The 26,535-nt window shown below is 37.9% G+C and overlaps 1 protein-coding gene across 1 annotated transcript in view; it reads right to left on the bottom strand.

Moving 5' to 3' along the window:
• The window catches only part of HCN1 (hyperpolarization activated cyclic nucleotide gated potassium channel 1), a 450,862-nt gene continuing 424,756 nt past the window's right edge, over positions 430 to 26,535 (bottom strand). Inside the window, exons 7-8 of the mRNA XM_013972798.2 lie at positions 7,484 to 7,648; positions 430 to 3,997 (exon numbers count right to left, since the gene is read on the bottom strand). Of these exons, the coding sequence (XP_013828252.2) occupies positions 3,129 to 3,997; positions 7,484 to 7,648 (1,034 nt within the window). The 3' untranslated portion in view covers positions 430 to 3,128. The remainder of the gene's footprint in view (positions 3,998 to 7,483; positions 7,649 to 26,535) is intronic.

The following is a 26,535-nucleotide window of genomic DNA, read 5'->3' as shown; positions in this document are numbered from 1 at the left end:
TTCATTTGCATATGGAGATTCTGTCACTATCCAGTCTTTAGAAGACTGATGGCTATCATAAAATAGGTTTGTATATGTAAATTATAGGGCAATTATTTCTCATCCCCATATCCAATAAAGCACAGAAATATTTGTGTTTTGAAATTGGATAAAACCACATGCTAAGAAAGTACAGCGTGAAGAAGAAAAAAAACTCATCTTGTACAGTATAGAAGAGGAAAAATACACAGGGATAGCTGGAAAATCCACGTTCTATTTAAGTTCTTTTCTTTCTATAGTTAGAGAATATCTATAATTAATTTTATGACGATTATCAAGTAAAAGCCCTCTTGGACATCTGATGATATAAAGACAGAAAGACAGAGGCAAATCTATACTCTTAAATAAAATGTTTGACTAGTGTATATTGATAAAATAAAATATTCATGATTTTAGTTTATTTTTTGTTGAATTTATTAACAATCTTTATATATATTTATATATGTATGGCTTTGAGCAAAGACAAAAGAAATTATCTAATTCATCCCTGATCATACAGTTGTTGTGAGAATCAGCTATTCTACTATTTTCCCAGCAGCAGAAAGATCAGTCTTTTCAGAAATACATTTCTTTCTGTACAGTTTAAAACTCCATACTTATGGGCTTAACTATGTACAGAGAAAAGTGGTCACTTTTCAACTAGTAATGAACTTTTATGTTACAGGAATGTGAGTCAATTTTCTTCTTAACCTAAATATATATATTCATACATATATGTATATAATTTACCCTGTACCACTTTATTAGTTTAACATATAAACCTTAGGGTTCTTTGTTTTTGTCCATTCTGTTACAAAGTGAATAAAAACTTTATGGTTGCACTGAAAGACCATGCAATTCAATTTTCCTTATGTTTCTCAATAGTGCTCAAAATAAAAAACCAAACATTTATATATATAAAAATATTTCACTACCAAACCCATTAGTTCTATCAAATGTAAACCTTTAATAATTCAAAGGACCAATAATGATCTTAATAAATTGAAGTTAATTATCAGTATTTTAATAAAATAAAGGAGTTTTGTACTGATATGTAAATGGTCTTGCAGCTTCCCCATAGGTCCTAGGTAGACTGAACAATCCCTTTCTTACACCACTCCTGACACTCCATCATAGGTCACCAGCATGTTCATGATTACACATTGTTTAGCATTGTTGATTCCTTTCACACAAGCTAGAATTTGTTAGAAATTAAACATAACAACTCATTTTGGTATTATAAGTATTATATCCATAAAAGGCATAACAGGCGGCATAGATCCGTTTTAGAGTTTTGCTTTTGTTTTCCGTCCTCAAGTCTGTCTGGAGGCCCTGCCCCATTTAGTGCATGATCTTTGTTAAATTCTTCTTAAATGCATTGCCAGTGTCAGAGATACGGAAGACCTCCACTTTAGGTCATCCTCTTAACTCGGGTTATTTACAGAAGTCTGTTATTGGGAATCTTCCAATTGTGTTCCAGTCATCCACCATATTCGAGGGGTGTGTTAGGCACAAATGATTTCTAAGGGACTTCTCTGAGAAGCAGATGTTCACAGATCATGAACAGAGTTAAGAAAACATACAACACAAAAACAAAACAATGCTCGCAGACACTGACTTTGACCTCCTGCTTAATGTCACCAGGTCTATACTTTTTTCAGCACATTTAAAATAACAAACCTGCTTTCTAAGGGCTATGTTAGTCACCACATTCCTGAAGATTTACTAACCATTTAGTTAACAATACACAAAGAGCAAGTGTATGTTCCCAACAGATGATGCTATAGTGTATTTATTTTTTAAATTAACACCACAGTAAACTACCAACTACAGTGAAAGACACAGAACACACTGCCAACTCCAAATCAAGCTGTAGTTTACAAACTGTCATTTAAATGATAAAGATAATAATAACATTAAATGAAAGTGAAAACCTCACTTCTAGACTTAAGTCAGAGATCCAAGTCAGCCTTACAGGAATTTTAAGATAGGCAATTAATGAATGGTTATACTTTTCTAGAAATGAGAAATACTGTAAGCTTTCCCCTACAATGACTGCTTTGAACCTACTTTTTTTCCCCCTAAGCATGCAGGGCCTATTTTCAGATGCTTGATTATGGCAAGAAAGAAGAAAAGTAATGATTTTTGGTATAATACAAGCAATTTGTAGAACCAAGCATACAATTTTGCATAAAACATTGCAGGTTAAAATAATATTGTAGGTTTCAAGCCATTGCATTACAGTTGAATAATTGTCGCAATTAGGTTTTGTAAAATTTAAAACTCTAAGTTTTGAAGTGAAGCAGTAAAACTAAATTCTTAAACAATGACTTTCACCTTCATACAGCACAGAAGAACTATTTTTATTTGGGTTGAAACAGTTATTTACAGCTAACATTGATTGAGTCTTGGTAAAAGTCTGATAACACTTGAAGAGAAATATCCCTTCAGCTTTCTGAAAGATCAATGAACATGTTTGAGGTTAGAGATAGTCATATCTCTATGACTACAGAGATCATAGCCAATGCTAGTCTCCTACCATGGCCAAGCATATGGTGTGTTCTTTAACCTAATTCAAAATTCAAAGCACCAAAATACAATTTAGATTTAGAAAATGGGATCTGCTATTTAATCCTCTGTAATTAATGATTAACAATTTAGATGCAGAGACACAGCTAATGAGAGAAGTTTTGATTGGTGCTATTCAGTTCACTTGAGTTGCCTTTTTAAAATCAGAGGTTTGTTTCCATGGAATCCAAGAACTCTTCATAAAATAGAGAAATACATATATCAAAGGAATTAAGTAAAAGTAGGTTAAAAATAAATAATCTTACAACAACATTTGAAATCCTTTAATGATTTAAAGAAAGGAAGACATATAACACTGAATGCTAAACAAGTCTTTTGAACTTCTCGAGATTTTCAGATATAGATTTAATAGCATATTTATATATATATATATATATTACATTTTGCATGTAGGCCAGAGCTGTCTAAAATATCTCTTCATAGTAGGCTAGAGGGATCTATCAGGAGATAGAATAAAATCAGATCTGAGAAGCGCCTCAGTTCGTTAGAGTATTTCTTTCTGCTTTGACAATCAGCAGGGATCATAAATTTGAAGCAAATCGTGGCTTTTCTGCCTCTGGGTCTGTAGTTAAGACTGAGGGCGCCTCTCTCGGATGAGCGGCTGCTGGTGGAGGGGGGGCCGGGGGGACTCCTCGGTGGGGGGGGATGGCTCCCGACGACATCTGTCGGAACAGGGTGACTCGCTGGGGGACGGTGCCCCTGCCCCCAGCCTGCAGGCCCGAGCCGTGGACTGTGGTCACGGGTTGAGGGATGGAGGCCAGGGACTCGCCCACAGTGGGATGCGGTCTGGAGATCAGGGTGGAGACCTCATGGGGCAGCGAGGGCTGCGAGGCCGAGAGGGGCCTGACTTCTCGGGTCAGGCTGGTGTTGTGAAGCGCCTGCGTGCTCTTGTGAACTTCATTTTTCGGTGTGGAGCTGCCGGGGGTCTGTGGAGGTTGGGGTGGCTGCTGGGGCTGCGGTGGCTGCTGAACCTGCTGCTGCTGAATGAGGGACAACTGGGAAGCCGTGGGGGACGCATAGTGGAAAGTTCGAGTGGCTAGCGGGCTCTGTACAGGAGGGCTGCAGACAGCGGTGGTGTAGGAGCAGGGTGAGAGGATGGCTGACGGCTGGGGGGTCTGGGTGCTGGGGCTGGGGGAGTGCAGGTTGCTATGAGACAGACTGGTGGCTGTGTACACTGGCGGCGACTGTGTCCTCAGGCGAGAGGTCGGGGTAGTAGTTGAAGAGGTGGAATTCAGGGCTGTCATTTGAGGGTAATTGAGGGGAGGGATTGCCTGCACCATTTCCCTGTCGTGTTTCACAATCTGCTTCAGGATCTCGTTCTCCTGATTGTTGAAAACACCCGTGTTCAGATCCTTCTGGAACTTTTGCAGGAGAATTGAATTTTTCTTCCCTGTCAGCGAAAGGAAGATAGGCACTTAGAAAGTCTACAAATGACTGATGACAACTCCAAGCACCAGTGGCTTCTGCAAACAGGAGGATGGCAGTGTTGCATTGAAGAAGCTTAAAAGTTGAGCACTTACCTTTAGACACCAAATAGAAACGCGCCTCCTGCCTCTCGTGCTTCCTGTATCTTTCTGGTAAGTCTTACCTTCCACAGGAGTCAAGTTGAAAAGTCTGTAATATGGCAAAAGCCATCTTACTGAAGAAATGGAGCAATGAAGAAATAGCCTGAGGGCTACCCTGAGAGAAAACAGGGCACTTGGAACAGGATGGGTCTGACAGCAAGATTTCAGTTTCAAGTTCCTTTTTCAAGAAAGGTCAACGGAAAACATACTATGTGACAAGCACTCTGCCTAAGGCTTTTGTTGTTCTCCAGCTGCCAAGTCCTGTCTGACTCTTTGTGACCCCGTGGAGTGCAGCATGCCAGGCTTTCCCTGTCCCTTTATTTATTTTATATAATCCTCAACTCTTTGAGGTAGGCGTGCTTATAATTCTACTTCACCTAAAAGGAGACTGGAACATAGAGAGGTTAAGACCAATGCCCAACAAAACATGGTTAATAAGTGACAGAGCTGGGCCAGGAAAGCAGTAGATCTGATCAGACTGTCTACAGACTACGAAGCAGCAGCATCTCTGTCATGTGAGTGTTTGCTGGAAATGCAGTCTCCTGGGCCTCACCCACTTGTTGCACCAGGTGCTGCCTTTTACTCTGATGTCTGGGGGACTGTTACATGCATGTCTGAGAAAGAAAGGCCTTTGCTTTTGACCAGTGCCCTAGGCCAGTGATTCTCTGCTCTCCTGTGTATTTATCTCATTGCTGGAGTGATAAGAGTTACTGATTTCCAGCTGCACCCTAACAACTGAATGAGAATAACCAGACAAGGGTCCAGATTTTGGTACTTTATAATCAGATTTTGTCAGGGGATTCTTATGTGCAGCCAGATTGAGAACTTTTTCATAATCTTTCCTCTTCTGAGAGGTTGTTGTGAGGATCAAGGGGCACTGATGTATGGCAAGTGCTTAGCTCCCTCTAGAACCTCAATAAGCACTATCTCTTCTTGCTATTGTCTTTGGTTTGCATTAACAAGACATTCTCTGAAAAAATAACAATTAACATCAATTGTAGGCTGATGAAAAAGGGGGAAAATTAGTGATTTTTAAATGACATCAATAAAATAATGCCTTCATAAATATGATAGCTGAAAAGTAAATCAATTTGCCAATCACTAAAGTATCACATCTAAACCAACAAGGAATATATTTGAATAGAAATGTGGTATTATAATTTACTTGGCTGCTAGGAAAGGCAATCATTTAAAATGACTGCCAATCTGAAGTTACTTCTCTTTTTACAGAATTGTCCTAATTTCTCAAAGAACAAAGACTTCTATATTAGTAGAAAATATAAATTCTTACTTAACATATTATCTTTAACTACAGTATATGCATTTATAAGCAATGACCCCAAAAGTGAGAAGGATAGTTTTTGTGGTCATGTGAATAGTTAACATTTCATAATCTGAGTATCTGGGCCCTTGTGGAAAAATACTATAACTTTTAATGCACTGTTGGAATTTTGTGAAGATTAAAAATGCAAATACTGGTGCTCACTTGCAATTTTATGTAATTAAAATAATTTCATGCAAATTTTTCTTATAAAAATTATTGTAGTGAATTATATGAGAGAGATGCTCTATCAGAGTAACATAAAGTCTCTGTTGAAATACCTTGACTTTAATGCTTTTCAAAATATGGCTAGTTGGCTTAGGAAGAAATTCATATGTTCAGAAATTAGTCTCTGGTTCTACTGTGAACACTCATGTACCACAAAGAGGGAAGTTATTTTCAAATTAAGTAAAGATGCTTTCAGGAATACTCACGTCTTTCATGGGCACTGTCTCCTGGACACTCGGTCCTGTTACAGCCTCTAAGTCATCAACATGGCTTTTAATATGCATGTTGTGTCTGGTGTACATGTGTGCTCAGCCATGTCTGACTTCTTCCAACCCCATGGACTGCAGCCCTCCTGGCTCCTCTGTCCCTGGGACTTCCCTGACAAGAATACTGGAGGGGGTTGCCATTTCCTTCTCCTGGGGATCTTCTTGACTCGGGGACTGAATCCGTATCTCCTGTGTCTCCTGCATTGGCGAGCGGATTCTATTACTCATTACTATTGTGCCACCTGGGAACCCTTGGTATGTCTATAATGGTAACGTCCAAATACTACCTTTACTTCTCCTAACCAAATTTCAGCTCCTTATGCAGTCTTCTGTCCTACTAATACAGAGGAAAAGAAAGATGTAAAGTGTAGAAGAAAGGCTAAAATAACCGTAACATCAATCAAAAGTCCTTACCTTTAGTAAGAATGCAGTTGAAGTACCTCTTTGTTTACTTTTCAGTAATCCCAACCCCATCTCCTTTGAGTTCATTGATTCCTTCATCCCTCCCTAACTCTCTTCAACAATATTCATTGTGTACCAGGTACTGTGAATGTAACAGTGAATTAGACATGATCTTTTCATTCATAAAGCTTAGCATCTCTAGAGCAATTTAAATAATAAAAGCTGTACTGTGATGGAGGAACATCCCAGGGGTATGGGAGAACATATCCAGGGTGCTCAAACTATTCAGGAAGAGTGGAAGGTCATAGGTTTCTACAGAGAAATGATGTTTAAATTGAAATTTGAAGACTAGTTGAGTTAAGCTGGGAAAGGGAGCAGAGAAGGGTCTGGTAGGGGAGGAGAATTTGGGTGTTGAAAATGAATGCATACCACCTTCTGACATCAGAATGTTCCAGCATATCTTGGGAAGTTAACAGCAAGCCAATCTGATCTAATTTTACAATGGCAATTATTCAAATGTTTAAACTAGTGTAACTAGTAAGGCTTTATATATCAATATTTTGAGAACAGAAAAGATTTTAAAATAAGTTGATATTTGAAAATAAAGCATCTATGTGGGCATTTCTATTAAGGCTTTTTCTGCATGAGTCTGTATTACAAACATTAAAGTTTCTACTGTGACAAGTAAAATGGACAATTATTTTCAATTTGTAATGTAAGAATAAGTATAAGGTTGATCCTCAAAATTTAAAAGAAAACGTGATAAAATATAGTTTGTAATGTAGACTCATACTATTGTATTTTTAGATCTATTTTAATGCCATCTAGAATTTGTAATCATTGTTTTTACCTTTTGGTATCACTGAGGAAATCAGACTGTGTAGCTAGTAAAAACAGAGATGAATAAACAAACCTAGAATACTTAGAAGAGAAAGTGCTTCAGATCTTTCTAGAAATGTGGCTACAGCTAATTGCTGTTTCTATGCTAGTTAATAAGTAATCTGTAAACTAGCATTTGGGACTTATGACTGCAAATATATACTCAACCACTAAATTAAAAGTGAATTATAAGTAAAGAAGAAAATAAACAGTACCTATCCTATCTAATCGGTCAATGGCAACCGTCTCAAAGGCTCTTCTCATCATTGGATATTCCTCCAGGACCTCATTGAAATTGTCCACAGAAAGTGAGTAAAGACGACAATATGTATCAGCTCGAACACTGGCAGTGCGCCTTCCCTTGGTCAGCAAGCAAATCTCTATAAAAACAAAGAAGAAAGATATGTTAGGTAATTTTCTTTAAAAGGCCATTAAGACCTACCTCAAAAAAAAAAAAAAATGTCTCATGGTTTGAGAAACCAGTGATTAGCCACATTTTATATTTTTTCAGAAAATCCCTTTTGATAATTAAAAGTATCCAATTGCTAATACTTAATCTTAAAATATTCTTTTTTTAAAACAATTGAGAAAAGCTGAAACAAATTTATCTCCCCCACCTCTCATTTAAATTCCCCCCAAATAACAAAAAGTTGCAGAAAAAAGAATAATAAATACAAAATGGAGTTGAAAACATAAAGAGATCATGCTCAGATAAAAGTTTTTATGAATTCTGGAAGGCAGAGAGGGGATGGTATCTTATAGACGGAAACCAAGTACTTAAAGTGTTAGTTGCTCAGTTGTGTCTGACCCTTTGCAACCTCATGGACTGTAGCCCTCCAGACTCTGTCTATGGAATTCTCCAGGCAAGAATACTTGAGTATGTTGCCATTCCCTTCTCCAGGGGATCTTCCCAACCCAGGGTTCAAACCTGGGTCTCCTACATTGCAGGCAGATTCTTTACCATCTGAGCCATCAGGGAAGTGAGCACCAAATCATTGGCTTAGAAAGTCTTATGATCAAGCACAGCTGGGTCACAGGGTCACATGTATGCATTATAGGAATGCTTTAAGTAGTTCATATATTCCAAATAAGATCAGTATAAAAATTATGTTCTAAATGCATAAAGGAATTTTTAATTTATGTAATTTCTAAGGAAAATCCTTTGTTGAAACTTTGATTCCCAATATACGGTAAGCAAATATTTGCAAATTTGTATTTTCATATGAGGTAAAATTAATGACAAAAGTGATCATTTTCTATTTCATTTTCCAAAATTTATTTATTAAAATCCTGTAGATGTTACTTTAAAAAATTTAAAGTAATAGAAAAATGTTGCTTCAAAATAACATATTAGAAAAAAAAAAAGAATGGAAGTATTTCTGAAATACACACTCCCAACAAAAGGAAATATAGCAAAATCATTATTGCAAAGGGCCTAAATTCACACTCCTCTAAACTTATTTAAAGAATTTCAGTTCATATTGATAAACATCATAAGTAAATTATGTGGTAGGCATTATGTCCTTGTTGTTAGAATTGGAAGCATTAATCAAACAATATCTTCTTTCGTTTTAATTATATGCTGGTAATAAAAATAAAAAGATTCATTTTAGTTAAGAATTCATTTAAACTCAATCTGGTAGGAATAATAATATGCAGACACTGTGGGAGCACTAAAGATGTGCATCTGAACCAATCTGGCAATTGAAAAGATCTTAGGAAATGCCACTTAAGCCACCAGTTACACTGTTATTGTTCATACTGGTAGATGTTTCAAATTTAATAAATAATATTGTGGTGTGGCCAAGGTGGCAAAAGAGGAAGTCACTGAGGTCACCTCCTCCTTTAGGCACACCAAAATTACAACTGCTTACAGAGCAATTATTGATGTGAACGGCTGGAAGACTAGCAGGAAAGATCTTCTACAACTACAGATATAAAAAAGGAATTAGAGCAAGATGGGTAGAAGAGGCAGACATGCTGTACAGTTAAGTCCCATAACCCTGGGTAGGTGGCCCACAAACACGATAATGAAAATGGCAGAGATTCCTTTTAAGGAGAGGGGAGCCTGAACCTGATGATAGGCTCCCCAGCCTGTGAGTCCTGAAAGAGATTCCCGGAAAGTCTAGCTTTAAGGCCAGTGGAACTTGCATTCTGGAGAGTGGGCGTGCTGTGGGAAATAGACTCTATAAGAGTATCCGCAAAACCTCATACCCTCCAACATTCAAAAAGCAGTAATTTGAAGGATCTGGGGTTAAACCTACTAGCTGATCTTTTAGAGTCTCCTGGATTGGCAGGAGGCAACTGGGACATACCCTGATTACACAGATACTGGTGGCATCCATTTTTGAGAGCTCATTATACCCTAAAGTCACTGGTGCTGGTAAGCACCATTTTGGAATCCTCCTTCTATCTTATTAACACTAGAACCCAGCCTCATCCACTAACTGGTCAGCACTAGCCCTGGGACTCTCTGGTCCATGCAGCCACCCATGCTGGCATCTCTCAAACCTAGACAAAGCAGCAGCCAGCAACCTCTACAGTAGCCGGAGTCAAAGTTACATTAGATGATACAGAGGCCTGAGTCAGCAAACTGGAAAAAAGAGTAGTAAAAACATCACCCAGTTCGAACAGAAAAAAAAGTCATTTTTTTTTTTAAGTATACTTTAAAAGACCTTAGGGACATCATTAAGCTTATTAACATTTGTATTATTAGAATCCTAGAAGGAGAAGAGAGGAAAAGGTGTCAGAGAACACATTTGAAGAAATAATAGCTGAAAAATTCCCTAACTTGGGAAAGGAAATAGACAGTCCAGGTCCAGGAAGCACAGAGAGTCCCAGAGATGATCAACCCAAGGGGGCCACCCTGAGACACATTATAATTAAAAAGGCAAAAATTAAAGATAAACAGAGAAGATTAAAAGCAGCAAACTAAAAGCAACTAGTTACATACAATGGAACTCCCGTAAGATCATCAGCTGAGCTTTTCAGTTCAGTTCAGTCGCTCAGTCGTGTCCGACTCTCTGTGACCCCATGAATCGCAGCACGCCAGGCTTCCCTGTCCATCACCAACTCCCAGAGTTCACTCAGACTCATGTCCATCGAGTCAGTGATACCATACAGCCATCTCATCCTCTGTTGTCCCCTTCTCTTCTTGCCCCCAATCCCTCCCACCATCAGGGTCTTTTCCAATGAGTCAACTCTTCACATGAGGTGGCCAAAGTACTGGAGTTTCAGCTTTAGCATCATTCCTTCCAAAGAAATCCCAGGGCTGATCTCCTCCAGAATGGACTGGTTGGATCTTCTTGCACTCCAAGGGACTCTCAAGAGTCTTCTCCAACACCACAGTTCAAAAGCATCAATTCTTCGGCACTCAGCCTTCTTCACAGTTCAACTCTTACATCCATACATGACCACAGGAAAAACCATAGCCTTGACTAGATGGACCTTAGTCGGCAAAGTAATGTCTCTGCTTTTGAATACACTATCTAGGTTGGTCATAACTTTTCTTTCAAGGAGTAAGTGTCTTTTAATTTCACGGCTGCAATCACCATCTGTAGTGATTTTGGAGCCCCAAAAAATAAAGTCTGACACTGTTTCCACTGTTTCCCCATCTATTTGCCATGGAGTGATGGGACTGGATGCCATGAACTTCGTTTTCTGAATGTTGAGTTTTAAGCCAACTTTTTCACTCTCCTCTTTCACTTTCATCAAGAGGCTTTTGAGTTCCTCTTCACTTTCTGCCACAAGGGTGGTGTCATCTGCATATCTGAGGTGATTGATATTTCTCCCAGCAATCTTGATTCCAGCTTGTGCTTCTTCCAGTCCAGCGTCTCTCATGATGTACTCTGCATGTAAGTTAAATAAGCAGGGTGACAATATACAGCCTTGACGTACTCCTTTTCCTATTTGGAACCAGTCTGTTGTTCCATGTCCAGTTCTAACAGTTGCTTCCTGACCTGCATACAGACTTCTCAAGAGGCAGGTCAGGTGGTCTGGTATTCCCATCTCTTTCAGAATTTTCCACAGTTTATTGTGATCCACACAGTCAAAGGCTTTGGCATAGTCAATAAAGCAGAAATAGATGTTTTTCTGGAACTGTCTTGCTTTTTCCATGATCCAGCGGATGTTGGCAATTTGATCTCTGGTTCCTCTGCCTTTTCTAAAACCAGCTTGAACATCAGGAAGTTCATGTATTGCTGAAGCCTGGCTTGGAGAATTTTGAGCATTACTTTACTAGCATGTGAACAAGAGCTGAGCTTTTAGTAAAACCTTTGCAGGGCAGAAGGGAGTGGCACAATATATTTAAAGTGATGAAAGGAAAAAACCTACAACCAAGAATACTCTACCCAGCAAAGCTATCATTCAAATTAGAAAGAGACATAGATATTTCTATAAATAAGAAAAAGCTGAAAGAGTTCAGCACCACAAACCAGTTTTACAAGAAATGTTAAAGGGACTTCTCTAAGCAAAAAAGAAAAGGACAGAACATTAAATATGAATGCTATGAAAGAAAAAAATCTCATTCGTAAAGGCAAATATACAATAAAGATAGTAGATCAACCAAATATAAATCTAGTAGAAATGTTAAAAGAATTGTGCATTTAGAAATAACATAGTGTTGTAGGTTAATTGTACTTCAATTATTAAAAAAATATGTAGACATGGAAGAAATGCATCAACATGCTAATGGTAGTTATTTCTGCAGGATGGGGTTTCTAGGTGATCGTTCTTTTTTACGCCATGCTTTTATGTAGTTCTATTTGTCTGCAATGAACATTCCTTACTTGTAAAATTAGAAAGAAATAAATGTGATTAAAATGGAAAAAAATAATATTGTGAACTGTTCACATTTGTGTGCATGTTTGTGTGTGTGTACCTTTGGTGTGTGTAGGAAGACAAATCTCTATTGGTCAATGTTTAAGTGTAAAGTATATTACTATACCATGGAATCTAGGCTTTTCTAATCTAAAAAATGTAATAAAAGTATTTTAAATCCTATCTTAAAATTAAATTCCTGTGTCACTATAGTGCTAGTATTATATACAACTTATAATTGCTAAATTATGTCAAACAAACTGATTAGAAATATTTCTTTTGCTAAGTGTTGCTTTCCAATGTGTATTTTTTTTATAGAATGATTATAAGCCTCATGGAAAATGACTCAATGACACATAACAAAGACCTTAAACTGTATCCATACTCTAACCAGAAAATTCACTTGACAATCTAGCCTAAGGAAACAGTCTGTAATCAGAACACTGATATGGTGATATATACTATGCATTTATGACTGCATCTGAAAATATGGGATTGCCTTAAATAAATCAAGAATCAGAATCAACGATGTAGCAGTTATTAAAAATAAAGCTTTTAAAGTCTCTGTTAATAGTTGAATGGTCATGAAAGCTTAAGTGAGAAAATTAGGATACAACATTGTAATTATAGCATGATAAAAATGATCACATATAGTGTGAGTAATAAAATCTACCAATGACAATAAAATCTTCCGATATACACTGCTCTGGTTGGAAAATATTCTCTTATGTAGATATGCTGTTTATATTTTTTCTTTTTTCGACTTTCCTTTATCTAAATTGGTTCTTTTTATTTTTTTATTGAAGGACAATTGCTTTACAGAATGTTGTTGTTTTCTGTCAAATCTCAACATGAATCAACAATAGGTATACATATATCCCCTCCCTTTTGAAACACCCTCCCATCTCCCTCCCCATCCCACCCCTCTAGGTTGAAATAACTTTTATTTTTTAAATGTTACTTGTAAATTAATATCTAAGTGCACAGAATAGAAAAAGAAAACAAGATAGGAAGGAATAAAAACAAACCTAATAATGGTGAATTACTAGTGTGGGAGATTTCCTCACTTTTACCTTTCATTATGTTTAATGTATTTTTATTTTGGCACTTACATTTTTAATTTACAAATGCTTTTTGTTTGTGGCTTTTTCATTATATCTTCCTCTTTTGTTGGGGATGTAATATCATCTGTCTTCCAGTAGTTGTTAAGAGTTCTAGTTTTGAATGATGGACATATGCTACAATATGGATGAACCTCAGAATATTTCACAAACATAATGAAAAAAGCAAGCCATGACAGTCCACATAGTACGTGCTACCACTGATAAAAATAGCAAATCTATTCGGATATATAACAGATTAATCCTGGAGAAGGAAAGATCAACTCACTCCAGTACTCTTGTCTGGAGAATTCCATGGACAGAGGAGCCTGGAGGGCTACAGTACATGGGGGCGCCAAGAGTCGGACATGATTAGCGACTAAATCAACAGATTAATGGTTGCTTGGGGAAGTGGGTAGAAAAGGAGATTAATAGTAAGTGGGAAGGAAGAACCTTATGGGGATGATAAAAACTTGACCTGTTTGGTTTGCATAGTGTTGGCTTCATAATTTGGGAAATTTCTAAAAACACTGAATTGTTTACTTTAAGTGACTGAATTATATATGTAAAACATGTTTCAATAATAATGTAAAAGAAAAAAATCCAAGAAGTTTTAAAATATATTTTATCTTTATTAAAAAAATAAATAAAATATATTTTATCTTTATTATATTTTATATTTAATTTCTGTTGTTTTCTGAATTCTTTCTTCTTTCTCTAGAATCATTATTTCTGTCTCTGTGTTTATTTTTTTTTTTAATTTTTTAATTTTTTTAATTTTTTAATTTTTTTTTAAATTTTAAAATTTTTAATTCTTATATGCGTTCCCAAACATGAACCCCCCTCCCACCTCCCTCCCCACAACATCTCTCTGGGTCATCCCCATGCACCTGCCCCAAGCAAGCTGCACCCTACGTCAGACATGGACTGGCGATTCAATTCTTACATGACAGTATACATGTTAGAATTCCCATTCTCCCAAATCATCCCACCCTCTCCCTCTCCCTCTGAGTCCAAAAGTCCATTATACACATCTGTGTCTTTTTTCCTGTCTTGCATACAGGGTTGTCATTGCCATCTTCCTAAATTCCATATATATGTGTTAGTATACTGTATTGGTGTTTTTCTTTCTGGCTTACTTCACTCTGTATAATTGGCTCCAGTTTCATCCATCTCATCAGAACTGATTCAAATGAATTCTTTTTAACGGCTGAGTAATACTCCATTGTGTATATGTACCACAGCTTTCTTATCCATTCATCTGCTGATGGACATCTAGGTTGACTCCACCAGAAAATTACTAGAGCTAATCAATGAATATAGTAAAGTTGCAGGATATAAAATCAACACACAGAAATCCCTTGCATTCCTATACACGAATAATGAGAAAGTAGAAAAAGAAATCAAGGAAACAATTCCATTCACCATTGCAACGAAAAGAATAAAATACTTAGGAATATATCTACCTAAAGAAACTAAAGACCTATATATAGAAAACTATAAAACACTGATGAAAGAAATCAAAGAGGACACTAATAGATGGAGAAATATACCATGTTCATGGATCGGAAGAATCAATATAGTGAAAATGAGTATACTACCCAAAGCAATTTACAAATTTAATGCAATCCCTGTCAAGCTACCAGCCACATTTTTCACAGAACTAGAACAAATAATTTCAAGATTTGTATGGAAATACAAAAAACCTCGAATAGCCAAAGCAATCTTGAGAAAGAAGAATGGAACTGGAGGAATCAACTTGCCTGACTTCAGGCTCTACTACAAAGCCACAGTCATCAAGACAGTATGGTACTGGCACAAAGACAGACATATAGATCAATGGAACAAAATAGAAAGCCCAGAGATAAATCCACACACATATGGACACCTTATCTTTGACAAAGGAGGCAAGAATATACAATGGAGTAAAGACAATCTCTTTAACAAGTGGTGCTGGGAAAACTGGTCAACCACTTGCAAAAGAATGAAACTAGATCACTTTCTAACACCGTACACAAAAATAAACTCAAAATGGATTAAAGATCTAAATGTAAGATCAGAAACTATAAAACTCCTAGAGGAGAACATAGGCAAAACACTCTCAGACATAAATCACAGCAGGATCCTCTATGATCCACCTCCCAGAATTCTGGAAATAAAAGCAAAAATAAACAAATGGGATCTAATTAAAATTAAAAGCTTCTGTACAACAAAGGAAAATATAAGCAAGGTGAAAAGACAGCCTTCTGAATGGGAGAAAATAATAGCAAATGAAACAACTGACAAACAACTAATCTCAAAAATATACAAGCAACTTCTGCAGCTCAATTCCAGAAAAACAAACGACCCAATCAAAAAATGGGCCAAAGAACTAAATAGACATTTCTCCAAAGAAGACATACGGATGGCTAACAAACACATGAAAAGATGCTCAACATCACTCATTATTAGAGAAATGCAAATCAAAACCACAATGAGGTACCACTTCACACCAGTCAGAATGGCTGCGATCCAAAAATCTGCAAGCAATAAATGCTGGAGAGGGTGTGGAGAAAAGGGAACCCTCCTACACTTTTGGTGGGAATGCAAACTAGTACAGCCACTATGGAGAACAGTGTGGAGATTCTTTTAAAAATTGCAAATAGAACTACCTTATGACCCAGCAATCCCACTTCTGGGCATACACACGGAGGAAACCAGAATTGAAAGAGACACATGTACCCCAATGTTCATCGCAGCACTGTTTATAATAGCCAGGACATGTCTCTGTGTTTAGATTTTCCCCTTGTTATATACTGAATGTTTTTTCAAGGAACCTATTGATGTCCATTTCTACTTGAGGATGAAAACTCCAGTGATGGGGCAGAATATATGAATTTGGAGTTTTTCTTTAAGGGTGAAGTTTATTCTCATATTTCCCTAGTGCTAGAACAAGGGAGGCTGTACTCCAAGGTTACCAGTCTCTTACTTGTTCTAGTTCTCCGCTTTGTTCAATTGCTTTAGAGAACAACCACTGGCTTTTTTCTCCCCTCAGGAAAAGAAACGCTTGGTTACAGGCTGTTCTGCAATGTGGAGGGAGGGACAGAGTCTAGTGTAATGTACACAGGCCTTCCATAAATCACTGTTGTCTCCTTCACTTTTCAGGTGGCCCTCTGACATCATACTGTTTCTTAGTAGCAGCTTTTCTAGCGTTCTGCCAGGAGTTTTGCTCTCTCTGTGGTCACAGCTCTGAGCTTATATATTCCAAGCTCCCTCTACTTTTCCTTCAAGTTTCATTAGTAACCACCAGCATAATTAGAAAAAAAAAAATGTCCTGAACATCAGAAATGTATTTCTTCACAGTTCTGGAGGCTGGAGGTCCCAAATCAGGGTGACTGGATGGCTGAATTCTGGTGAGAGCACTCTTCCTGGCTTGCAGTTGGCCATGTTCATATTGTGTCCTCACATGGCAGAGACGGGGAGAGCGCCCCTCTTTTCCTTGATGAATATGCTCATCAATCCTATCAGGAAGACACCACGCCTATCACCCCAACAAATACTCAGTGTGCTCAGCCATGGCTGTCTCTTTGCGACCCCATGAACTGCAGCCTGCCAGGCTCCTCTGTCCATGGGATTTCCCATGCAAGAATACTCGAGTGGGTTGCCATTTCCTTGTCCAGGGAATTTTCCTGACCCAGAGATCAAAACTCGTGTCTCTGGAGTCTCCTGCTTTAGCAGGCAGATACTTTTCCACTGCACCACCTGAGATGCCCCCTATCACCTCATCTCACTCTCATTATGTAAGTTTCCACTTCCAAATTCCATTTCATTGCAGGGTAGGGGTTCAACTTATTGAATTTGGATTTGGTTGGAAGCATGGACACTGAGTTCATAACACCATTTCTCTTGTCTTGAAATACAATTTATATCCTTATTGTTCTTTAAAAACAAAACAAAACCCCACACCAGAAACCCAGGTTTTTGAGGTATAATTGATATGAAAAAAAAAACTGCACATATTTAATGCATACGGTGTGATGAGCTTGGACATCTACATGTACCTCTGAAAACTTCAGCATATCCTCTCACTTCCAAGTTTTCTTAATTGCATGTCACAGAATACCTGAATTATACCGGTTTACCAATAAAATAATTATATTACACAGCAAAAACCTGGGAGTAGGCGAGGCTAGTGCTAAGTTAGCATCTCAGCGATGCCAATGCACTACGCTGACATGACTTTATTTTTTGGTTGACTTCTCATGATCACAAGCTGAAAGCAGCACTCTACATCTTCACATAAACCGTGTCCATACAGGGAAAGACTTCCTCCCCACATTTGTTTCTTTTAATTGTGAAGATAAAACTTCACAATATTCTTTTTCTACTTTTAATTTGGTTTCCAGAAAGGGAAGATATAAAGACATGGTAACATCTTAAGTAAGAAATGGATTTTTATTTACTTTTCTGTATGCTGAAAAATTATTTGAACACTTTTTACAATGAGTATGTGTTTCTATATTTTGTATTTAAAAAATACATATAAAGATTAGAAAAAAATATAGCTACTCATACTCATTTTGGAGATACAGTAAAAATAGTTTTACTTCAGCATAGATATAAATGTATTCATGATTTCTCTAAATCATTCTCTAATGATTGTTGGCCTCTATCATCTGGGGTTTTCATATGATCAAAGTATAATATATGTAGCTAAATGAAGCAAAGGGACATGCATTACATGGTAAAGGTCCCCATTACTTACTGATGAATCAGTTAAATACTGCCTTTGATAAGAAAAGAAATCTTAACGGAGGATGCTTTTTAAATAAAAATGAATACATGTGTTATGAGACCTTACCCTTTTTATGATGCTGTTCAGTATTTCTTCCCTGATAGCTCAGTTAGTAGAGAATCTGCCTGCAATGCAGGAGATCCCAGTTTGATTCCTGGATAGGGAAGACCACTTGGAGAAGGATAGGTTTCCCATTCCAGTATTCTTAAGCTTCCCTTGTGGCTCAGCTGGTAAAGAATCCGCCTGCAATGTGGAATACCTGGGTTCGATCCCTGTGTTAGGAAGATCCCCAGGAGAAGGGAAAGGGTACTCACTCCAGTATTCTGGCCTGGAGAACTTCATGGACTACAGTTCATGGGGTCACAAAGAGTTGGACATGACTAAGTGACTTTCACTTTTCAGTCTCTTTTAACCTTAAAAGCTCGTATATTGCTATCTCAGTAAAACTTCAGAAATGTCCAGCAAATCTTACTTCTTTAGTTCAGTCAGTTCAGTTCAGTCACTCAGTTGTGTCCGACTCTTTGCAACCCCATGAACCACAGCACACCAGGCCTCCCTGTCCATCACCAACTCCTGGTGTTTATTCAAACTCATGTCCATTGAGTTTGTGATGCCATCCAACCATCTCATCCTCTGTCATCCCCTTCTCCTTCCACCTTCAATCTTTCCCAGCATCAGGGTCTTTTCAAATGAGTCAGTTCTCCTCATCAGGTGGCCAAAGTATTGGAGTTTCAGCTTCAGCATCAGTCCTCCCAATGAATATTCAGGACTGATTTCCTTTAGAATGGACTGGTTGGATCTTCTTGTAGTCCAAGGGACTCCCAAGAGTCTTTTCCAACACCACAGTTCAAAAGCATCAATTCTTTGGTGTTCAGCTTTCTTTGTAGTCCAACTCTCACATCCATAAATGACTACTGGAAAAACCATAGCCTTGACTAGACAGACGTTTGTTGGCAAAATAATATCTCTGCGTCTTAATATGCTGCCTATGTTGGTCATAACTTTTCTTCCAAAGAGCAAGCGTCTTCTAATTTCATGGCTATAGTCACCATCTGCAGTGATTTTGGAGACCCCCAAAATAAAGTTTGTCACTGTTTCCTTTGTTTCCCCATCTATTTCCCATGAAGTGATGGGATCAGATGCCATGATCTTCGTTTTCTGAATGTTGAGTTTTAAGGCAACTTTTTTACTCTCCTCTTTCACTTTCATCAAGAGGCTCTTAAGTTCTTCACTTTCTGCCATAAGGGTGGTATCATCCGCATATCTGAGGTTATTGATATTTCTCCCCCCAATCTTGATTCCAGCTTGTGCTTCCTCCAGCCCAGTGTTTCTCATGATGTACTCTGTGTAAAAGTTAAATAAGCAGGGTGACAATATACAGCCTTGAGGTACTCCTTTTCCTATTTGGAACCAGTCTGTTGTTCCATGTCCAGTTCTAACTGTTGTTTCCTGACCTGCATATAGGTTTCTCAAGAGGCATGTCAGGTGGTCTGGTATTCTGATCTCTTGAAGAATTTTCCACAGTTTGTTGTGATCCACACAGTTAAAAGCTTTGGCATAGTCAATAAAGCAGAAATAGATGTTTTTCTGGAACTCTTTTGCTTTTTTGATGATCTAACAGATGTTGGCAATTTGATCTCTAGTTCCTCTTATTTCTTAATTAAATTTTATTGAAAATAAATGCAATTATGTAATTCTTTTTTTTTGCTGAAGTAATATATTTTATTTTACTTATTTTTATTTATTTTATTTTTTCTTTCCTTTTTTTTTAAATTTTATTTTTACTTTACAGTACTGTATTGGTTTTGCCATACATTGACATGAATCTGCCATGGGTGTATATGAGCCCCCAATCCTGAATCCCCCTCCCACCTTCCCCCCCTGTAATTCTTTATCTTTTGTAAATTTTGAATCAAAACTGATTTTTCAGTTTGGTCTATTTCTTGCCAACTAATGAAGCAGAGTGCTTTCTTGGTGATTATATGCAGCAGTGATGGTCACCTGCTGATTCAGCTATATGCCTGCATGCTCAGTCATATTGATGTCCAACTCTTTGTGAACCCATGGACTGTAGCTCGCCAGGCTTCTCTGTCCATGAGATTTTCCAGGCAAGAATACAGGAGTGGGTTGTCATTTTCTCTGACAGGGGATCTTCCTGACCCATGGTTTGAGCTTGAATCTCCTGCACTGCAAGTGCATTCTTTACCATGGAGCCACCAGGGAAGCCCCAGCTCAGCTATATACACGCATTCAAATTCTTAGCTTATTTTAGAGTTTGTTTGTTTTTTTCTGGATGTAGTATGAAGAGTATTGGCCTGGAGATTAGGAGTCCTGTGTTACTCTCTCAAACTGACTGATCTTGGGTGTGAATATTTGCACAAATACTTCTCTGGACCTTCATCTATTCATCTGTAAAATGTAAAATTCAGTTTCATCTCTATAGTTAAATCAACATTTAATCTATAATTTCAGACTTCAGTCATAATTTCTATCTAAAGTTCCATTGGTTTTTATATCTTTAGTTCCCCCATGGCATCTGTTAGGTGCTTAATGTTTGCTGAATTGAATCACTGAACCAACATGCAACATGTTCTACAAAATGGATTTCAATCACCCATGGAAAAACTAAGGGCTAAAGATAGATTTATACTAGCAAAGTCCTTTCCGAAGTTAGCTAATGAACTGTGTTCATTCCCAGCACAAAACTCCTTTGCCATTCTCTCTCAGCATCTCAATAATTTATTAGTGAGAAACAGAACAAATTAGAGTATATTCATGAGGTATATTCTAGAAATAGTCACTGGTTAGTGTGAGAGAAAAAAAAACCCAATTTAAATAGTTCTCTTTTTGTTTAAATTTTCCAAACCCTTTGTTTCATGAACTGAAATAAACAATATCACACATTTAGCAATGAGAAAAATTAAACTTGATTCTAAAAGTCTTAGATTTCATGAATTGAATTTCCAGATTCCATATGAATGGAGTAGGTGTTTTGTTTTTTTTTTTGTAAATTAATTTTCTCTTGATTTTAAGTTATTTTGGGTATCCACTTATTGACTGAAGAGAATCCTGTGTAGATCCTTTGCCACTGAGCTACCAGGTAAACAACGTGATATATCTTTGGGGTTTTTGTGCCATGTGTGTATAATGGAGAGAGTATCCAGAAGGTTTGATAATGTTTTCTTCAATGTAGATATGTTCCTACTCACCAAGTATAAAATTAACTTGCTTTTGTGCTCAGATTGCTGCACAAGGAAAATAAAATACAACAAAATGAAATTTAAAAATGAAATAAAATTGAACTCCAAAAGAATAAGCAGAGTGTGGCTTACAGATGTAACTTTTTAAAAAACAGATTCTTCTATCATATTTTCTAGATCCTGTTGCTTGATTCAATCTTTCTGCTTATTTTTCTTGTTTGTTTAGTCTAGAGTACTCAACTAGGATTTTCCTAGAGGTGTAATCACTGCTTTTAAAATTTCAGTGCAAATTTACTTGGAAATACATCCTTTCATCAGGATACCAATTTCTAAATGATAATTAAGTGCACAAGTAATGGAAACTTGGAATATTAGTTTTAATTCTGCATGATTCTTCTGTTTTTCTTTACAAAATAAGTTATTTTCTTTATAGGTTATTTCACTTATCTAAGAGAAAAACTGGGGTTTCCCTATTCGTCTGCAATGCAGGAGACCTGGGTTTGATCCCTGGGTTGGGAAGATCCCCTGGAGGAGGGTAACCCATTCCAGTATTCCTGCCTGGAGAATCCCCATGGACAGAGAAGCCTGGCGGGCTACAGTCTATGGGGTCGCAAAGAGTCAGACACAACAGCAACTAAGCACAGCAAGAGGGAAACTGAGAGTAATGCATCCCATTACAGGAGTATTATAAATCTCTGTTTCCAACTTCAGTATCGGAAGAAGTGTGTCCAGGGAGATTAAATTTGGCCTCCCACACTACACACACATACACACACACACACACACACACACACATGCCTGCTAAGTTACTTCAGTCCTGTCCAACTCTTTGCGACCCCATGAACTGTAGCCCATCAGACTTCTCTGTCCATGGAGTTCTCTAGGCAAGAAGACGAGTGGGCTGCCATGCCCTCCTCCAGGGGATCTTCCTGACCCAGCGATTGAACTCATGTCTCTTAAGTCTCCTATATTGCCAGGTGAGTTCTTTACCACTAGTGCCACCTTGGAAGCCCATATATGTGTGCGTGTGTGTGTGTGTGTGTGTGTGTGTTATTCACTCAGTCATGTCTGACCCTTTGCAACCCCATGGACTATAGCCCGCCAAGCTCCTCTGTCTATGGGATTCTCCAGACAAGAATACTGGAGTGAGTTGCCATTCCCTTCTCCAGGGGATTGTCTCAACCCGGAGACTGAAACTGGGTCTCCTGAATTGCAAGCAGATTCTTTACCATCTGAGCCATATACCACATACATACATATGTATACTTTTAATGAGCTTTCTTGGTGGCTTAGACAGTAAAGAATCCACCTGCAATGCAGGAGACCTGAAGTCAATCCCTGGGTTGGGAAGATCCCCTGGAGGAGGGCAAGGCAACCCACTCCAGTATTCTGGCCTGGAGAATCCTCATGGACAGAGGAGTCTGGTGGATATAGTCCATGGGGTCACAAAGAGTCAGACATGACTAAGTGACTAAGCACAGCACAGCACACCTACTTTCAATAATCTTTAAGGTATATATCAACCACTCAGTGCTATTTTTTCAGACATTAGTTAACTTTGATTATAAACATTTCAGTCCACCTGACATTACTATCACCTATATAAACAGTTGTTTTATAAGGTAAGTCAAATGGCCTCAAATATTTTTCAATTCAGCACTATTTCTCTGATCTCTAAAACAGAACTTGACATCACCGTAAATAGAGTTAATCAGGAACTCATGACAGAAATTTCTAAGTCAATGAAAATTTTTAACCTGAGTTTCTAGAATTTATGGGGAAATTTGTACTTGGTTGGAGATCAGCCCTGGGATTTCTTTGGAGGGAATGACGCTGAAGCTGAAACTCCAGTACTTGGGCCACCTCATGCGAAGAGTTGACTCATTGGAAAAGACTCTGATGCTGGGAGGGATTGGGGGCAGGAGGAGAAGGGGACGACGGAGGATGAAATGGCTGGATGGCATCACGGACTCGATGGACGTGAGTCTGAGTGAACTCCGGGAGTTGGTGATGGACAGGGAGGCCTGGCGTGCTGCGATTTATGGGGTCACAAAGAGTCCGATACGACTGAGCGACTGAACTGAACTGAACTGATTATATTAACCTTACATTAACCTAAGCAGAGTTGCTTCCTTCTTTTGCACCCAATATGAGGAAATAAAAGTAATTCTGTTGTGTCTTAAAATACTAAGTTCCTAGAAACTACTTGGGTTTCTAATCCAGTGTCTCATAATAATGCATGAGAGGAAATATCACTTCTTTGTTTTCTATTTGTATTTATAATCTTTCCATATTCATACTAGTGAATTAGTAAATTGGCATAGGATATGGTAACATCTGGCTTAAATCAATTTGTATATCAAGCATGCTGATAGAAGCACTTTAAGTGTCAAATGGATGAATATAAGGAGCTAAAGAAATTTAGAGTGGATAAAACATGGGGGGTTCAATTCCTGGAGTGGGAAGATCCTCTAGAGAAAATGCAATATTTTTGCCTGGGAAATTCTGGGACAGAGGAGCCTGGAGGGCTACAGTCTATGAGGTCACAAAGAACCTGACAAGACTGAGCATGCGTGCATAAAACATAAAATAGATGTAAATTTTGTGGTATTTAATGTATTTTGAAAATTTTCACTTTTTATAATTTTCTGAAAGAGATTAGATATAATGTATTTTGATATACAGATTGTATTATATGTAGATAGATTTTGCAGCATGATAAATATCCTAAGAAACCAAATACTCAATTTTGCTTTTTTTCTAAAGATCTGATTATTTCAATCCCAGAGACACAGTTATACTTGCACAGTTATTAGTGTCCTCTACTGCTGCTTATTTTGTTATTTAGTCATTTAAAGTTATTGCTTTGTAATATGAGCTCTCCCCATATGTTTGGTTAATTTATTTCTTTTAAAAACTAGGATTAGGGTGATCAGCCAGGGCTGTGAGTACTGACTCTAGTAGTGACACCTCAGACAAGTTATGCATTGGCAAAATTGTTATGAGGTTTACCTAAAACAATGTTTATAAGGTACCTGGTACAAGCTTAGTACAGTGTGGACCCTCTCACAACCTGAGTTCCCTTCCTTTTTCCTTTATGTTGCTTTTCCTATCTCTGAATTCTTCCCTGTGATTTTGTCTCTAAGTGCTAGAAGGAGGAAAAAGTGATGTTTCATATATTCAATAACCCTCTAAATTGGTGAAAGATAATGACAATCTCCCACACCCACCAAACTGTTTATGAAGCAATTTGTTCATAATCTAACCATCCCATTTCTTTAGACTTGTCTCAAATAAGATGGCTTCATACTGATGGATATCTTTTTCTTAATTACCCAGGGAGAATTCACCTTTGTGCCTCCACACAGTTTTGATCCTGTTGCAACATAGCCTCTACAGCACATGATTGCCCTTATTTGTTTATGTGATATTTCTCAATGCTTAACTATGAGGTATTGAAAGAAAAGTACACCAATCTAACTTGCAATGTCAAGCCCTTACCATACAATATCACACAATAGTCTAAGTGATGCAATATAACCTGGTTCACAAAATGAGGGATAAAAGAGTCAATTGATAAGGAGCAGAAAGACTTAGACCAGGTTGCAAGCATTCTTCATAAAACAAAGTACTCACATTTGAACACAACAGCCCAAAGAGCTAGACCTTTTTGAGGAGCATTGATGTTATTCACCAGATGCTACATTGCTCTCCTCTTTTATCTGGTTCCTAATGATCTCAAATACTTTAGAACATTATTGTTTTATTCTGTTGGATACGTGGAAGTTTCTATTAAGGTTTATAGTTTTCACTCCTTAACCCCTCTCCCCTTCCCCTTCCCCTTCCTTAGGATCAATTCAGTTCAGTTGCTCAGTCATGTCCGACTCTTTGCGACCCCATGAACTGCAAAATGCCAGGCCTCCCTGACCATCACCAACTCCCAGAGTATACTCAAACTCCTGTCCAAGGAGTCAGTGATGCCATCCAACCATGTCATCCTCTGTCGTCCCCTTCTTCTCCCACCATCAATCTTTCCCAGCATCAGGGTCTTTTCAAAAGAGTAAGTTCTTTGCATCAGGTGGTCAAAGTATTGGAGTTTCAGCTTCAGCATCAGTCCTTCCAATGAATATTCAGGACTGATTTCCTTTAGGATGGACTGGTTGGATTTCCTTGCTGTCCAAGGGAGTCTCAAGTCCTCCAGCACCACAATTCAAAAGCATCATTCGTTGGCGATCAGATTTCTTTACAGTCCAAGTCTCACATCCATATTTAACTACTGGAAAAACCACAGCCTTGACTAGATGGACCTTTGTTGGCAAAGTAATGTCTCTGCTTTTGAATATGCTCTAGGTTGGTCATAACTTTTCTCCCAAGGAGTAAGTGTCATTTAATTTCATGCTGCAATCACCATCTGCAGTGATTTTGGAGCCCTCCAAAATAAAGTCTATCACTGTTTTCACTGTTTCCTCATCTATTTGACATGAAATGATGGGACCAGATGCCATGATCTTAGTTTTCTGAATGATGAGTTTTAAGCCAACTTTTTCACTCTCCTCTTTCACTTTCATCAAGGGGCTCTTTAGTTCTTCATTTTCTGTCGTAAGGGTGGTGTTATCTGCATATCTGAGGTTATTGATATTTCTCCCAGAAATCTTGATTCCAGGTTGTGCTTCATCCAGCCCAGCAGTTCTCATGATGTACTCTGCATATAAGTTAAATAAGCAGGGTGATAATATACAGCCTCGATGCACTCCTTTCACAATTTGAAACCAGTCTGTTGTTCCATGACTAGTTCTAACTGTTGCTTCCTGACCTACATACAGATTTCTCAAGAGGGAGGTCAGGTGGTCTGGTATTCCCATCTCTTTATGAATTTTCCAGTTTGTTGTGATCCATGCAGTGAAAAGCTTTGGCATAGTCAATAAAGCAGAAATAGATGTTTTTCTGGAACTCTCTTGCTTTTTTGATGATCCTACAGATGTTGGCAATTTGACCTCTGGTTCCTCTGCCTTTTCTAAAACCAGATTGAACTTCTGGAAGTTCACGGTTCACATACTGTTGAAGCCTGGCTAGGAGAATTTTGAGCATTACTTTACTAGCCTGTGAGATGAGTGCAATTGTGTGGTAGTTTGAGCATTCTTTGGCATTGCCTTTCTTTGGGATTGGAATGAAAACTGACCTTTTCCAGTCCTGTGGCCATTTCCAGTTTTCCAAACCTACTGGCATACGGAGCTCAGCTGGAATTCTATCACCTCCAGTAGCTTTGTTTGTAGTGATGCTTCCTAAGGTCCACTTGACTTTGCATTCTAGGATGTCTGACTCTAGGTGAGTGATCACACCATCATGATTATCTGGGTCATGAAGATCTTTTTTGT

Source organism: Capra hircus, chromosome 20 (genome assembly GCF_001704415.2).
Source record: "Capra hircus breed San Clemente chromosome 20, ASM170441v1, whole genome shotgun sequence".
Lineage (NCBI taxonomy): Eukaryota > Metazoa > Chordata > Mammalia > Artiodactyla > Bovidae > Capra > Capra hircus.
The sequence above is the reverse complement of the archived record's forward strand: the minus strand, read 5'-3'. Positions and strand labels throughout refer to the sequence as shown.